At 28.1% G+C, this 17,045-nt stretch overlaps 3 protein-coding genes across 10 annotated transcripts in view; 2 read left to right on the forward strand and 1 right to left on the reverse strand.

Moving 5' to 3' along the window:
• The window catches only part of LanB2 (laminin subunit gamma-1), a 233,792-nt gene extending 229,817 nt beyond the window's left edge, over window positions 1–3,975 (forward strand). For all 3 annotated transcript variants that reach the window (XM_014420323.3, XM_014420324.3, XM_014420325.3), the window contains 5 exons: window positions 180–382; window positions 467–625; window positions 1,882–1,999; window positions 2,077–2,189; window positions 3,485–3,975. In XM_014420323.3, the coding sequence (XP_014275809.1) occupies window positions 180–382; window positions 467–625; window positions 1,882–1,999; window positions 2,077–2,189; window positions 3,485–3,607 (716 nt within the window). In that variant the 3' untranslated portion in view covers window positions 3,608–3,975. The remainder of the gene's footprint in view (window positions 1–179; window positions 383–466; window positions 626–1,881; window positions 2,000–2,076; window positions 2,190–3,484) is intronic.
• A 451-nt stretch (window positions 3,976–4,426) lies between these two features.
• LOC106680545 (uncharacterized) lies at window positions 4,427–7,983 on the reverse strand. The gene is made up of 2 exons (XM_014420319.2): window positions 7,531–7,983; window positions 4,427–5,550 (listed from the first exon to the last, which is right to left on the reverse strand). The coding sequence occupies exons 1-2, from the start codon at window positions 7,981–7,983 to the stop codon at window positions 4,735–4,737; spliced, it is 1,269 nt and encodes a 422-aa protein (XP_014275805.1). The 3' UTR covers window positions 4,427–4,734.
• A 2,071-nt stretch (window positions 7,984–10,054) lies between these two features.
• Vinc (vinculin) overlaps window positions 10,055–17,045 on the forward strand; it is a 36,737-nt gene continuing 29,746 nt past the window's right edge. For all 6 annotated transcript variants that reach the window (XM_067049325.1, XM_067049326.1, XM_067049327.1 and 3 more), the window contains exons 1-4: window positions 10,055–10,212; window positions 15,003–15,110; window positions 15,634–15,779; window positions 16,005–16,200. In XM_067049325.1, coding sequence (XP_066905426.1) covers window positions 10,156–10,212; window positions 15,003–15,110; window positions 15,634–15,779; window positions 16,005–16,200 — 507 coding nt within the window. In that variant the 5' untranslated portion in view covers window positions 10,055–10,155. The remainder of the gene's footprint in view (window positions 10,213–15,002; window positions 15,111–15,633; window positions 15,780–16,004; window positions 16,201–17,045) is intronic.

Raw genomic sequence — 17,045 nt, forward strand, 5'->3', positions numbered from 1 at the left:
TACTTGTATTACCATCATTGTGCAATAGATTAATGAATAAATTAATTATTCATCATTATTTAAATAAGCTCTTGCTTTTGAGCATTATGGTAATAATCATAAAAACAAACATTTGATATAAAAATTTTTTTTGTAATTAGATGTGTGTAATATTAACAAAGACAAAATTATTTTACTAGACTTTGACCAGCAAGTGAAGGAGAGCAAAGCAAAGGCTTTAACAGCATTACTTACTGTTCCGGACATTCAAACATTATTACAAGAAGCAAGAGACAAAACTACGAATGCTGAGGAAGCTCTAGCAGGTGCTGAAAATAATGCAATATATGCTAGCACGACTGCACAGAGTGCTCAGAAGCAATATGCTCAACAGGCTTCATCAGTATGTAACTCATCTGATATTTATAAAAACCCTTCACTTATTTCTTAGTATTTCATTTCTGATTTGATTATATTCATTTCTCAGGAAGCAACTGCAATAAGACAAAAGGCTGAAGAGACAAAGAAAGATGCCAGTCTTTTGAGGGATGAAGTAGGCAACCTTGAAGAAAAATTATTAATTAACAAAGATAAACTTTCAAAGGTTGTGAGCAAGGCTGATGAAAACAACCAGTTCATTGAAAAGGTAGCACTATACTAAACATTTGTATGTAGTTTTTTAAAAATTTAACCAACTAAACTGTACATTTATGTTTTGCATTGTATTATTTGTCTATGTGGTGGAATAAAGCATCTCTAAATCTGGATGATGATTTGATTCAGCAGAACTTTCTTAAACCTTTAATATTTAAAGAATTTTAAAATTAATTTAGTAGAGATTTTATTTTAGTATAGTTTGCCTTTATATTAAATCGTTATTATCTCAAGAGGTATCTACTCCTATGAAATTATCCATGGACTAATTTTAGTTTGGTAAAAAATTGTTATGTTTATTTTAGGTATGATTTTTCTCATAACTATATGATAAATAGTCATCAATTGAAGAATACAAAGTAATATTCAATAAGTATGTTATATAGTCCTTCTTTCATGGATCCATGTGTTTATATCTGTTCCTAATCTACATGCAGTACTGTGAAAAAGTATTTGAATTGTCATATTTACAGGAATTTAAATTGGGAGAAGAATTGAAAAACAAACAAATTTTCTTGAAGATCTATGAGAGTCCTAATCGAAGTATAAAAAAAAAATATCTCTATAATATATATGCTCTTTAATTTTTATAAAAAATACTGGTGATAAATAAAATGTAGTGGTGTTGGAAAAATACTGAAATATCAGTACTTTTTATAAATATATCAATATTTTTCCTGATATGTGGGTATCGGAAGTTGACCATCAAAAACAAATATTTTTTAAATGAATAAAAAAAAGTTAAGAAGGGCAAAAGGTTTGATAATCAAAAAACCAGAACGAATTTTGTGAAAGTGGACTATTTGGTGCTGGTAATTTATCAAGTCTGTCTTTTTATCAGTTCCATAACTAGTGGAGTATCTCCTAAGGCTTCTGGAGTTGACCAATCTCAAAATTTAAATAATTTGTTCACTTTCACCAATAATTTTTGACTCAATCTTGTGAAATTGCCAAATGTTTACTGTTTTATTTTTATCTAACAGTTAATAATAAGGTTGACAAAGAGAAGCTACTCATGTCGTGGATATAACGACTACTAACTTAGTTTATACTTGGAGAACATTCCTTTTTAGTTTCTTGAATATTCCTTTGAATTTTCTATATGGCTTTTATAACAGTAAAATCCAAGTGTGTTGGGGGAAATATATATATACATTCTCTATGGAATCGATTTATTAAAATATCATTTTACTTTAGTTACCAACTAATGAATTCCATACATACATTTAGATTTTTGTTTATTCTCAGGCTAAAGAAAAAGTTAGACAAGCACAAACCAAATCAGAAGAAGCAGCAGAACAAATAAGCAAAGCAATGGAAAGTCTTCACTCAATTACCAGAGAATTGAATGATCTTGCTGACATAGGTAACAATATTTTACACAAAGCTGGTTAGGATTATATATCTTAAACTGAATCGCTTAGCTTTATTATTTATTTTTAGATGAAGAATCACTGAAGCAACTTGAAGCGAAGTTAAATCAGGCTGAAAATGATTTTAATGAAGCTAACCTTGATGAACAGCTCAGAGTTCTCACTAATGCAAGGCTTCAACAGGTAAATGGTTTTCTTGAGTATGTGGGTAGTTATAAAAAAAAAATTCAATTATAATGATACTAGAGTATTCCATCTAAGAGATGTGTTTCATCGACAATTTTTTTGTTTTTATTATATTATCATCTCTATTTATGCAATGAAGATTGGAAAATGACTCCATTGACCAAAGTTCATTATGGTTATGTATTTGAATCAGCCCAAAATACTAAGACACGTGATTAAGAGGGGGATGCAGTAGCCCTAAAACTCCGTAGACATTAATATTTAAATCAAGAACTAATGTTTTTTTTTTTTTTAATAAGTTTATGAATTTGTGATTTTTAAAACAGTTTTTTTTTTTTTTTATATTTTGATTAAATTAATAATTTCCTGAATGAGAGTTGAAAATATGGCAAATCGTATAGGTAAATATTAATTAAAGCAATTTTTAAAACACAGTACCAAAACTACTACTACTTGCTCGAAGTATATTGTGGTGTGGTAGTTACAATCCTCTTCGAAATGAGCCTGATTCAGCTCTTGTAAACTAAATTATCCAGGCTAAAGTGTGATATACCAAACAATTAGATGTTGATATCCTTTAGGGCTTATGCCTAAATAATAACTACATTGATCCATTCATTCCTGATTCATTAATTTCTTCTTTTACATTTGTGATTTGTTTACTTTAATTTTGAATTTTGTATTTCTATAAAAAATTAATTGGCACTTTTGGAAAACAAAATTTATAATAATTTATGTTTTGAATTAAAATATGTATGTTGTAAAATTTTGATTATCTGACAAATATGGGACTGTCCTATTTGAAAAATGAAAAAAAAAATTGAAGTTGAAATTGTGCAAAGGTATTTTTTTTTTCATTAATGCTTCATTATTAACACAATATAATAACCATTGCTAACAAATTTACATATTGATAACTAGAAATGTCATACATGTTATGACAGGAAAACAACCTTCTCTCTTCCACTTTCCTTACAATGACTGGTTAAAATGTTCTTTCCTGGATATGATAAGTTTCATTGGATTGACAAAAACCAAACTATCAAGATTGCACTGTTTATTTTTATTTTGGAGAAATTTCATCTTTTCATATAAGTAATTATTTTGCAGTAATTGGAAAAAAAATAAAATAAAAAAAGGAAATCTAAGATTCTTGAATGATATACTGAATTTGTTAAACCATGTCCTTACTGTAATTCTAATTTTTCATGCTAGCATTAGAATTCTTTACATTTGTTTAAAAAAATTATATATTTAAAAAATAAATTAATTTTGGATTCATTTATTTATAGCAACAACGGCTAAGGAGCTATGAAGAAGAACTTGAGAGGTTGGTGGATGAAGTAGATAGAATAAGAGTGATTAAAGAATCTTTACCTGCAGGATGTTTTAAGCGACCTAGTCTTGAAGTGTAAATCATGAGTTTCCTCAAATTAATACAAATACCAAAGATTCCTACTAGACTTGTATAGAGAGAAGGAAAACATTCACTTTTCGAATGACGCCATGTTGTATCAACATTTGGCAGTAAATAAAATATAATTACATTTATTTATAATGCTAGCATTGTAAATTGACCTATGATCTATTAATATTTTTACTGTAATTAAAAAGTGTGCTTTATTTTTGCACTACCTTGATTGTTGTAAAATATGTTTTTAATGTGTTCATTTTTATAAAGTCATTTTTGTTTTGATTTTTTTTTAATTATTAATCAAATAAATAAATATGTATACATTAGATAGCTAAGTTGTTGACAAAATAATAAATGTTGTAAAATATTTATTGTATTAGTAATTACCCAAATATTTGTTTATATGACAAACTTTAATATTATGCCAAAGTTAAGTGTAGATATAATATTCATGTTCATTGTAAAAATAATATTTTTCATCTTTTATCAATAATATAACAAATAAATTCATTGGTGATTTATGATAATCAAAAGCTACCCCCTGAATTAAAACTTGAAATGAATATGTTTAGTATAAAGCTAACCAACCTGTTACACAGCAGAAAACAACTAACTAATGTATTAGGAAAGTTCTTATATTAACTCTAAAATTTTCTAACTCTATTAAAAACTTAGATTTAAGAGATTTTTCTGGACAAGGGATAAAATTATGTCAATGGTTACATTTTTATTAGGTTAGCCAATATTTAATTGAAGGAAATATACAACTAATTTTTCAAATACTATTACTAATATTTTTGATTTAACAGTAAAATTGGTATTGTTTTATGTTTAAAGGGAAAAAAAAATATAAAAACTCAAAATTTTTGTCAGGAAAAGTATGTGTTTTATGTTAACTTGATCTCAGCTAATGTACAATATATTTTTCTTTTTCCATTAATCAGTAATGTATATTGACTAAATTTGTGCCTACAGCCCCAATCTCTTGAAAAAATAAAAGGCGGGCTTTATGTTTTTAGAATAAATTCTCATTCATTTTAATGAATATGTTAAAGTGAATTGTTCTTATTAGTATGTGTTCTTTATAGTTATTTTTTTATAAATTCAACTTCTTTTAGCTTCAGTTTGTCACTTATTGTTGGTGTAATTAATTTTCCCTTCGGGAGAGCAAAAGTACTCAGTAAATCTGTTTCTTACAGACTCGGCATAACTGGTGCTTCTACGTGGAACAGTGGGGAATGTAGAAAATCCACCTGGTTCATCTCGTCTCCATATTCCTAACATTAATTCACCTGTATGGAGACATTCTTGATCAAAAGTACCTGGTGGATTATATATTTGTTTTGAAGGACTTTTTCGGAGAAAATTATGTAAATAAATAATTGATAATGTAACTTTCTTTGCGGTTTCTGGCTGCAATGACATTGGTACCCGGAGAACACGAAAGACTGTGGAAATCACTCCAAACACGTTGTCTGATACTCTCCTTCCACGGTTTAATCGAGAATTAAACAATCTTCTCTTGGACCTCGGATTATGTGATCCAGGGTATGATTTCATAACGTTTGGTGTCAGTGGAAATGCATCATCTGCTAGAAATACTAACGGAGTTGTAACTGTTTTCCCTGGAAGTGAACATTCTGGAGGAAAATTTGCAATATTTTCTTGTAAAGCTTTTTTAAACTTTGTACCACGAAAAAGGCCACCATCTGATATTCTGCATTGACACCCTATATCAGCATAAATAAAATTATAATCTGAATCTATAACACTAAATAAAACAACCCTATAGAACCCTTTACAATTGTAGAACTCTATACCACTCTTCACAGGAGCTTGTAGAGTGATATGTTTCCCATCTATTGCACCTACGCAGTTTGGAAATTTCCACTTCCTGTTAAAACTGGTGGCAATTTTTTTCCAATCATTGTCATTTTTTGGTGTCTGAAATAATAAAAAAAATAATAATAACTTAGACAAAGAAAAATTTAGTATGTTATATAAATTCATTTTATGGATAGCAAACTCCCTTTATATCTAGTAATGAAAGTTTCATAATTTTAGTGTAAAGAAGTAATAATTTTGAAGTCACTTTTCAATTTATATTTTTAGAGTACTTTTACTTTACCATTAATGTTTTTATAAGTTAAAAAAAAAAGATAAGAGGCAAGAGGTAGTTTAAGTACTACATATTACCACATATTTAATGTATAGGTAAGTGAAAATAAAATAATATATCATAAATGATTGTAATAGACTTTTTGCTTGAAACTACCCGTCATCTATATTTATTTCTATGTCAAATAATAATAATCATAAATTTATGTATTACATTTTTCTTGAAACTATGTATTGTTATCTCAATTTATTTCAATAATATAGGGTTATGCAATACTATAGATAAAAAATATTTAAATAGTTATAATCATAAAACAATGACTTACTGCATTGTAGTTGTTATTACTTTGCTTACTAACAAGCTGGTTCTTAGAACATTGATTATAAAATATTATTTTTTGGAGATCAAATTCAATATTTTTAAAGGAGCATCCAAAGGAAAAAATAAATAACAATTATATTGCTAGACTGTTTAAGTTATTTGTAGAATGGCTCATCATTCTTAACTGTTTTTAACATAAAACATACCAACGTAATTATGAGATCTTAAGATTTAATTATTAAGATCAGGAGAGTTACTGCTATAACTTATTGGGAAGGGGGGTCCAAAATCTAAATTAATTCAACACTTTTGGCCAGATTTTCCAGTCTTCATGAGGTCTTGAAATATTTCTCAAAATTTGACCGTTTCCTAAACATTTTTTGAAAAGTTGAGTAACTAAATATCGCTTAAAAGCAATTTGTGTATAATAACCTCTCTGAATGGTGTTTTACAACAATTTTTGCAGTTTGAAGTAGGTTTTACTAAATCACCCAACTTTTTTGGATTCCAAATTAATGAGGAAAATGACACTCCACTCAAACCCCTATAGATGTTCCTGATTTGATAAGTATTTTTCTGTTAAAAAATTAATAGAGAGTGTTTTGAGGCTTACCTTGGATAAAAATTATTTTATTTAAACTGTAATTTAATTGTTTTCATTAACGGCATTTAATGGAAAATTTTGGAAGATAACTTGAAAGGTAATGAAATCATCTCCAAACCAAAAAAAGCATTTACATTGGGTCATTTATTGCAAAAATGCAGTACATTTTTTTTTCTTTTTTTTTTTTTGTACCCTTGTTTTTAAAAGTATTTTGAACAATTCAGCAATGTTTCTTATAATTTGAAAACTACTAAACTCCTGGAAGTTTGTGAATGTCCATTTTTTTTTTTTATTTTTGGAGTTTTGTTGTCAATTAGAGTAGATATAAAAAATATCGTCCCAATATTACTTTCTAACATAACAAAATAAGACTTGTGGATGGGATATGCGTACGTGGACACAACATACAATTAGTTTGGAAAGCAGATATGATTGGTTCATTAATCCTTACAAGCTACGAAATTTTTTTAAAATGACGGGGTGGGAGGAAAATGTAGAGTCCACCACAAAAGGTACTTCTCTTTCACCTATTGCACTCTTTGCTGATAGATTATTCGAGGCTATGAAATAATTCGTTTTAAATGATTTAATCAATTTCGTTAAAAAAAATGTTTTGTTTACTACGTGAGTCAAAAGAATCAGTAATAATACTGATTAAAAAAAACAACATGAATTTCACCAAGTTGAAAATAAACTTGGTATTAATAAAACCTATCTTTTCTTTCCTAAAATATTTAAGTTTTTACTATCATCAGGACCAGTATTCTTTTAAACCTGAATTTCAATGATTTCATAATACTGAAATTTTATTACTATTAACTTTTTCAATAAAAAAAATTGTTTTACTGCATTCCACTATTATTAATATTAATGAACTCACCTTAATATATTCCTGAAGCACTTCGATCAGAGCATCACACACTTCTGGTATTACTTTGGAAATTACTTGTTTAGGAATTTTAAAAGTGTACATCAGAGAATGAAATGAATCTCCTGATGTAAGGAATCTTAGCGTCAAGCCCAGCCGTTCGTTTATCGAAAGAGCTCTTCTAAAATCTGTATCATTCTTAGCAAGTTTTGGCCCAACCAGGTTCAATAAACGTTCAAACTCCATACTGGACATTCGAAAAAAATTGCGAAATCCTGCATCGCACCTGAATTCAAATTTTAGTGTCCTGGCATCATCTAACAGCAAATCGCTGACCAAATCGTTTCCTGGGTACCATTTGCTGTTGAGGTTGGCTCTTGCCCAAAACCGACGTACAATAGCTGGTTCAAAAGAAACTGGTACAAAACTTGTCGAAGGTGGGAGGGTTTCATCTTTTTTAAACATATTTTTGTTTTAACGTTTGCACCTTAGTAAGCGTAGACAATACTGCTGCATTCAGGCAATCGTCCTTGCCTATCGGTTCATTGGCGACGCACCTAGCAATTCTACTTCGAAGACAATATAATGTCATTTCAAACTATTCATTGTTTGGTGAATTGTGGGATGCTGAACTCAGATTTGCTTACAAAAGTAGAGATAACTAAAATGATTTCTCGTTTATTTAACATAAGCCATAGAAGAACCGGTGGTTAATTGGTGATTTGATGAATTTAAAGTTAAAATTGTCTAATCTTTGTCAGCGGTAATGTCCACTATGGTTTGGTTTTCATTTCTAAGAAATTCTTTGTATTTTAAATGTATAAACCTGTCCTCTTATTTAATGATAATTAATAGAGTTAATTCTATGGTCACTAGGTAGTTATAATTAATTTTCAATAATTAATACAAATGTATTAAATTTGAGTACAAGCAAGACAAGTTTTTGTTTAAGAATATAGATAATTTTTCTTATTTTTTTAAAAATTTATATCTGGACCTGTCAAATATAAATTTTTCAATCACACGCATCGGTACTTTAAAACTAAATTTAATCATTTGAATAAGTTCCATTAATAGCTTTATCTTACGTGAATTTAGATTACGGTTCTTAAAATATAAATAATCTTTATAGAAGAATGCTCTCCTCTCGTATACAATAAAAAATGGGTTCAAAAATATTTGTCTTAGTTTAAACAGAACAAACATACAAAACATCAGCTTTAATGAGTTTCCCATAGTTTCCTGTTTTGAAAGCCCCTCTCAAATTGAAAACCCACAAACCCCAACTTGTGCTATGTGCCCTCAGGGCATCCCGGTCGGAAGACAAGAGGTTGGATTTGTTAAGTGGATCATATCCTCCTTGCTTTACAATTTTTTATATTGACAATATTTGTGTTCGTTTCCTGTGCGAGGAACTCATTTTTCTGTTTTTGTTTTGGCTGATTTTCAGTAGGATAATACCTTATTTTAAGCTAATGAGTAAAAATAAGGAATACCTTATTTTCCAAATCAAAGTTCACAAACTACTCTTAGATTATTTCCAATCATGCTTTGCCTTTGGCCGTTATCATCTCATAAAGTTCTTCCTAGACTTTCGTATATCCAAGGCTGATTAAATTATAAAAAGTTACAAAATTAAAGTCCGGGACAAAGTATATCACAATCGCCTCATACTTATATGATGGTCACCTCTCTTTTCCCCTTAAACTTTTGAACAAGTTTAAAGACCAAAAAATTGAATCAAACAAAATTCATACTTTTTTAATTTAATATTAATAAAAAGCCAAATATTATAACTTGAAAGAGGGTTAAATACTGTTGAGTCATAAATAATTAAATAAGCAGGTAAAAGGCATGTAACAATGTGATGTTGAGGTCTAACGATAACTTAATAATTTGTTGTATATATAAATAATTGACTGTATAATTTCAAATAATGAAGAAGATGGTCGGGGTTGTAGTAAAAAGATAACAAAAATAGTTAACAGTTTTGTTTGTTTTTGTATCTTTTTAATCCCGATGAAGCTCTACAAAGTGGAGCGAAACGTCGGAAAATAAATAGTTTTTAACTATTTTTGTAACTTTTGACTGCAACCCTGACCTGATCTTCAACATTTTTAATAATTTGTTGACAATGAAATTTCACATTGTAATTAATTGAATTGAATAAATCGATATTTAAACAAAAATGTATTAAATTAATTAATATAATATCTATGCATATTATAATGTTGAAAAATGGTTCAAATAATTAATAGTATGTTTGAGTATAATAATAACTTCATTAAAAAACAGTTTGTTTCTGACAATTTTAAATTAGAATTTACTTATTTATTTTATATTTTGATCATTATTAGAGTTTGAATACTAATACATTATTTTGATTGGTCTTAAGTTAATTGAATCCCTGAGAAAAAATACAATTTTAAGAATCAATATACATTTAATTTATAAACGATAAACACTGGATCAACTGATGGATCATTCCAGTTCTATCGATACTTGAAACGATAGATCGATAGCTGCGTGGTGCTAAATTGATGGCAGTGCTTTGAAGTTTAGGTGTGGGTTAGGTTTCAAACCGAAATTGTTTATTTTTTTTTCTTTTTAGTTTTGTGCAATAATTTTGATCTCGAAATGCCGGTCTTTCATACTAAAACTATAGAAAGCATTCTAGAACCAGTGGCACAGCAAGTTAGTATTGTTTATTTTATTTACATTAAATGGACTAGTACTAAATTAATTTTAAAGATTTCTACTTGCTTTTATTGTAAGCCTTAGAGTCAATGTCATAGTTAAATATTATAAAATCATGGGCGTGGCAAATAACTCTAAATTGTTATAGGTTTTCCTATTTATTTAGCAGTATTTAACAAAAAAAAAATTGACATTTACGCTTATTCACTGACTTGTTGATAAATGTTATCGGTTAAGGTTTTAATGTTTTATGACGTCATATTGATGCCTAACCATAAAAGGCAATGTGTAACTCAGGTTTGGAAACGTCTATCCCACCAACTATTTCGTTTCCCATTATAGAATACTGTTTCCAACCATGTCATACATAGAATTTTCATTATTGAATATGGAACAGTTCAAAATAAAATACAAAAATAACTTGATTCACTTTACTATTAATAGACCTCTTTGTGCCAAAACAATTAATTTTTGATTACATTAAAATGTAGTCATAGTTATTTTTAATTTAATAATTGATTACTCAATATTATTTATTCAAACTATATATTTTATATCCATTTTAAGTAAAGTTTATGAATGATTGAATCATTATCAAAATATAAAGTGAACGTTATATGTTGATACAAATAACAATATATTCATGAACGATTGTTTTAATATATTAAATAGTCTTTTTTGTTGAATTGACACTTTCAGAATTAGAATTTTCACATATCTCCATGTATATAGGCAAACTAATTTATAATTTTCTTATAGTTTCTAATATTGACATTGGAATTGTATTATGAATGCCTAGCTTAAAACCTTTTAACATCAACATTACAATTATTTTAATAATAATCCAGAAAATAATTTAACTAATGGATTCTTTCCTTACACATGTATTTGGCCATAAGTGCTTTAAAAGTATCTTACTATGACTACTATATACTTTTTCATTGTATTATGAATGACTCACCCAAAACATTGAGGAATAAACTTACACATTATTTTAACAACGAGCTAGAATAATTAATTTACCAATTTGATTCATTATGCATTTATTTGGGTACAATTGTTGTTAAAGTGTCTTGTAAATATAATCATTTACAATTTTGTATAATGCTATGAATGACCCACTAAAATATTTTGATAAAAATATCATTCTGATTATCTGTTAAAGGAGGTTGGCAAATTAAAAATTACTATAAATGGATAACAAAGTCATTCTGGTAGATAATGGAGTTATTCAGTAGAATATTACTGATATTGATCATATTAAACCACATCATAAAAAAAAAAAAAAAAAAAAAAAAAATTAATATATCCATTAAAATAGTTATATTACCTAGATTTTTTATAAAGTGGAGATAGTTCATTTTGACACTACCCTACTTATTTGCTTGAAAAAAAAAAAAGAAGCAATTTCTACATTTGTAGAATCATATCTGACTCACCTTAAGGGTTAGCTTGATCACGAACATTATTGCTATTTATTTGTTCTCCTATGTCTGTGACTGTAGTTGTTTATGTGATTATTCAAGTTTCTTTCATAATTAAGTTTTAAAAAAAATGATTGGTTTATCTTAAAGTCAACTTAAATCCTTATTATTTTGGATGATGCTGTTTGTTACTATTTTTTATAACCAGATATCGCATGATAGTAGCAATCGTCAAATTTGTCCTTCTATAAGTTGGAAATATATTATTTCTAATAGATGTTTTTATTAGATTAATGAAATAATTGTTTCTACTATTTATTATGCCATGCTATGAGATATATTCTGCCAGTAGATTTTTCAATATTGTATGGTACTTAACACTTGTGGTACAAAACTTGGCACTCTTTGAATTCTTTTTAGGGTGAACATTGTTTAAACATCTATTTTTGACCAAAAACAAAAAAAAAAAAATATTTTCAGATGTATTTGAAACCTCTGGATATCAATTATGTCAATCAGTTACTCAATTATTTTTCATATATACTGTGTATACGCCATAGTTGAAAACATATCAGCTAAAACGTATTGATCGAATCTCTGAACTAATGAGAAATACTATTCTCTTGAAAACTGACATTTAAAATTCTATAAATTTTATTCTGCCATTTATGATTATATCATAAATGTTTGAGTGAAGAAGTGTTGTAGGATAAACGGTGATGACATTACTATCAATACTTGGGGTTGAGACCGCAATAGATAGTCGAAGTAATAAATTAGACAATTCTATTTTATATTAAGATTAATATAGTTGTATAAATAGTTTTATTTTATCACTTCATCACATCTATTTTTAAAAATTAATTATTAATATTGAATAATTCACTCATCAGATTAGTCTATTTGTTGAGTGAAATCTATTCTAGCCCTCAGAACCCTAATTGTTTCATTTTTTTCTTTATTATTATAGTTTCCTAATTAATCCTGTATTTAAAACTTCAAGTGAATTATTAAAAAAAAAACTGACCATATAAATAACACTATCTATCCTAAGGGACAGAAGTTATAGCATATCTCTTTGAACATAAGTTAGTGGAAGTTGTCTATAAATAATAAAATTTGGTAAAGTAGTTGGGTGCCTTTCAGACCTGGACGGAGTTCAAGACTTTTGAAAATTTATTAATCAGTATATCCTTTATATTTTCACACACAAGTGTTGGGAATTTCCTGTTTGTCCATGCACAGAGGCTTTGGCAAAAAAGACTCAGCCGGCCCACTTTGCAGGATATGTTCCCCCCAATATTACCACAGATGCATGGGGCGGAATGTACTTCTAAAAAGCCTTAGCAAGTAGTGGAAGGCACCTGAGTGCTATAGAAAGTTTCATTACTTGTAGATAACTTCACTAATATTTCTATAAAGATATACAATAACATTCCACCTCTTAGGGTGGATAGGGTTATTTCCATTGTCAAGTTTGTATTTTACATTTAATTATTTTCTATTTTAGCGTTTTTAGTTTAATCACCCACTACATAACGTAAGCTAAGTATTGCAACCTACCTCAACAAGGGTTCTCTATGTACAATGCAATACATAATGGTTAATGGCAGGACTTCGTGCTTATGTAATCTACAGGGTGTAATAAAATATTTTTTTAGCATTTTGAGCTGAAATTACTTCAAAACCATCATGGGATATTAATGAGTAATTGAAGCCATCTAACTTAATGATCTCATATGGAAATAAAATGAGTTACAAATCACCAGGATGGTGACTAATAGTGATTACCTTTGAACCAATAGTAGAAACGAAAATGGACTTTGTACTAATTTAGAATCAATATTACGAAATGCGGAGGAGAGGATACTGAATTAGACCAATCTGGTACATCAAAGTGACAAAAATATAAACAATAAAAAATAAAAAAAAAACAATAAAAACAATATTAAAAAACCATATTTTTTTCTGTTTTATTTGTCTTATATTATATTTATATGTATTATTATATAATCCTATGTACATTGAAAATGAGTCATCTTGAAAAAAGCTTCATATGTCAGGAATTATTATACTAGGTTGTAAATTAAGTTTGTAGCGTTTTCAATATTTTAATTTAATCCTCTCTGTGTTTATAAAATCATGTTTACTTGGTCAATAATATTAACATATTCTATAAAAGGATTAGTTATGGTGCTTTTATGTATCAGTTTCAACCGAGGTTCCTTATCTTTAATTGGTATTTTGCTTGCTCAAGATGGAAGAGAAAAAATTCATTTTTGTCATTTAATGATTTTTTATTTCCGAAAAGGAAAATCCGCTGCACAGACAGTTAACCAAAATTTGCCGTGTGTATGGCGATGATGCCTTAAGAGAAAGCACCATCCGTAAGTGGTTTGCTTGGTTTAGAACCAGAAATTTTGACTTGGAAGACGCAAAGTGCTCGGGTTGTCCTTCAACTGTTGATGATGACCAAATTTATGCATTGGTAACAGACAACCCTCACTCTACGACAAAAGATATCGCAAAAATGCTTGACATATCGCTCAATTGCTGGTGGAGGTCTTCTTCTGGGTTGGTTATCCAAATTTGTGACACTAGCCAAAAAATTTTCAAACCACCGGTGAATGGTCTGTTCATTAATTCATCCTTCCCTGAATAACTGTAAGTAACAAAAAATGTTGTGAAGTGGAGTATTTTTTTTTTTCGACCACTTTTATTGAACTAGAATTCTATTCAATTGTAGGTCTTTGTATAATGGTTAATACTATAAAACGATAATTTTTATGTTTTATAAATACTTACAAATTTTTAATAAAAAAATTGTATTTTTTATTATGTAAAATAAAGTCATAATTAAATAGTGTGTGTGCATGCGCATATATTGATTTTATAGTCTTTTCAAAGTTCAGAACATTTAATATAATTTGAGTGTCCTTTTCCTACTTTATATGAAATAAAAGATGTTATTTTAAATAAAAGCTGCTATCAAAGAAAATGAATCTAGTGAAATATAAAAGTAAAAATTTCCCACTAGAAGTGTAATAAAGTTTTATCTTTTAATTCTGAATTTTTTTAAAAATTTCTTATGACAAATTCTTTTTTTACACAAAAGTATAATACTCATTTTTTTGTTAAAGATTTTTTTAAATTTTTTATACAATATACTTGCTGTATTCAGTCTATTAACATTTGAAAATAATTTTGGTTTCTCGGTATTAATTTGGTATCAGATTATATTAATTTTTAAAAGAATTATTTTTTAAAATTTTGTCTTCTGATCTTCCTCTTAGGTTATTATTATTATAGGTTTAGGCTCTATTTTTTATATCCCTTGTTCTAACATTGTTAATTTATTTAAAGGTGTCACGGTTGGTTATCCTTCATGAAGAGGCAGAAGATGGAAACGCAATGCCTGATCTTGGGCGGCCTGTCCAAGCAGTGAGCAGAGCTGTAGCAAATCTTGTTAAGGTGATCTTTTTTTTTATTTTATTTAGAGATTATAAGTATTAAATTCTTTGATGTTATGTATCTATAATTTAATTGGTTATTTGTCCATAGTTATAAATTAATTGCATAGTGTAATGTTTTTAAATTTTTAAATATTTCATGCTAGCTTATTAAGAAAAATTGAGATGCTATGGTTGCTTTGATCTTGAGCAGCCACACCCTAATATCCAGTCAAGCATAAAACCAATCGAGGTCTCCAATCTTACTGTTAATTATCTCAAATTATTGAAGTGTAGTCTGATAACTTATGCAACAGGAACCTATCCCAATTATGGTTTATAACCATTTCCTATTAGCTAGTTTTAGATTAGTTGGTCTTCAAAGTAATTTTGTTTCGCTAACAAGGTGCAAATCGCTTTTGTATCATTTTAAAAAGTATTATAAAATGGAGTATTGTTTATATTCCACATAATTATTGAGTTATTTGCGAAATTGGTTCTATTTTTCTTGAAAATTTTTACTATTAACTGTTTTATTAATGCAGGTTGGGCGGGAAACAATTAACAGCAGTGATGATCCAATATTAAAACAAGATATGCCATCAGCACTGCATCGTGTTGAAAGTGCTTCCAAGTACTTGGAAGAGGCATCAGCTATGCTGAAAAGTGATCCATACTCTGGACCAGCGAGGTATTTTAGCAAATCTGATTTCTATAATTATCTAGCTTTAAAATATTGAATGATTTTTTTTTTTTTTATTATTAGGCAAAAATTGAATTAAATACTACAATGTTATAATTTAACTTCTAGTATGGTTATTAATTAAGTCAGTATTTAATTACATTTGTTTACTATTTTTAAGTTAAGATAAACTACCTTTCTATTAGAAAATCAACATTTTTTTTTAATTTGTAGAAAGATTTTAATTGATGGATCTCGTGGAATTCTCCAAGGAACATCATCTCTTCTTTTGTGCTTTGATGAATCTGAAGTTCGTAAAATTATAAGAGAATGCAAAAAAGTTCTTGATTACTTAGCAGTTGCAGAAGTTATAGAAACAATGGAAGATTTGGTGCAGTTTTTAAAAGATCTGAGCCCATGTCTCAGTAAGGTAGGACAGATATAGCTATTTTTTAAACATTATCCAGACAGGTTTTAATAAAAATCTAAACATCCTTGTCAACTTATCTAAGGGCTGACACAACACTTGTTGATGTGACAACTGAAGGAATTCAAAGTGTTGAGCGACTGCTAAAACAAGACAAAGTTAGGGAATATTTTTTATTATGGAAAAGTCGGGGAATCTGAGAAAGAACTGGGTAAACTATTGTGGTCAAAAACTTCATGGCTAAAGTTTAAAAAACCATTATGAATTATTACACAATAGTTTATTATATAAATTAGTTTGTTATTTCATCAATAAATAACAAATAATAAAAAAATGTTTCTGAATCCTTTTAACAAGTTTAAAAAAATAAAATAAAAAAACCCTCGGAGATTGATAAACTCCAATTTTAATAGAAATAATAATATTTATCGTTCCATGGTTTTAAAATTTTTCTTTGCAAAAGTATGAAACAAATGTAGACATATAAAAGCTAACTAAATTTATTCAATGCTGAATTGTTATTGAAAATACTAAGAATGATTTTATTAATCATCTTGCCAATTGAAAGGCTCAAATACAGGCGAAGTGGAATTAAAAAAGCAATTATTTAATAACTATCTTCACATGACTACAGTATCAGGCTGGTTAAATACTACTGATCAAAAGGTGCAATGGTTAATTATCTCAAATAAACAAAATTAAAGTTACTTTAGAGGAAGATTTTTTAAAAATTTGTCTTATAAAGTCTGACAGCTATTTCAATTAGGATAAGTCCTAGCTGATATTAAAGACCATTTAATATATATATATATATAAATATTTGAGATTATTAATCTAATATGTATCAC

This window comes from Halyomorpha halys, unplaced genomic scaffold, assembly GCF_000696795.3.
Source record: "Halyomorpha halys isolate HHAL.00 unplaced genomic scaffold, Hhal_1.1 Scaffold267.1, whole genome shotgun sequence".
NCBI classification, from domain to species: Eukaryota; Metazoa; Arthropoda; class Insecta; order Hemiptera; family Pentatomidae; genus Halyomorpha; species Halyomorpha halys.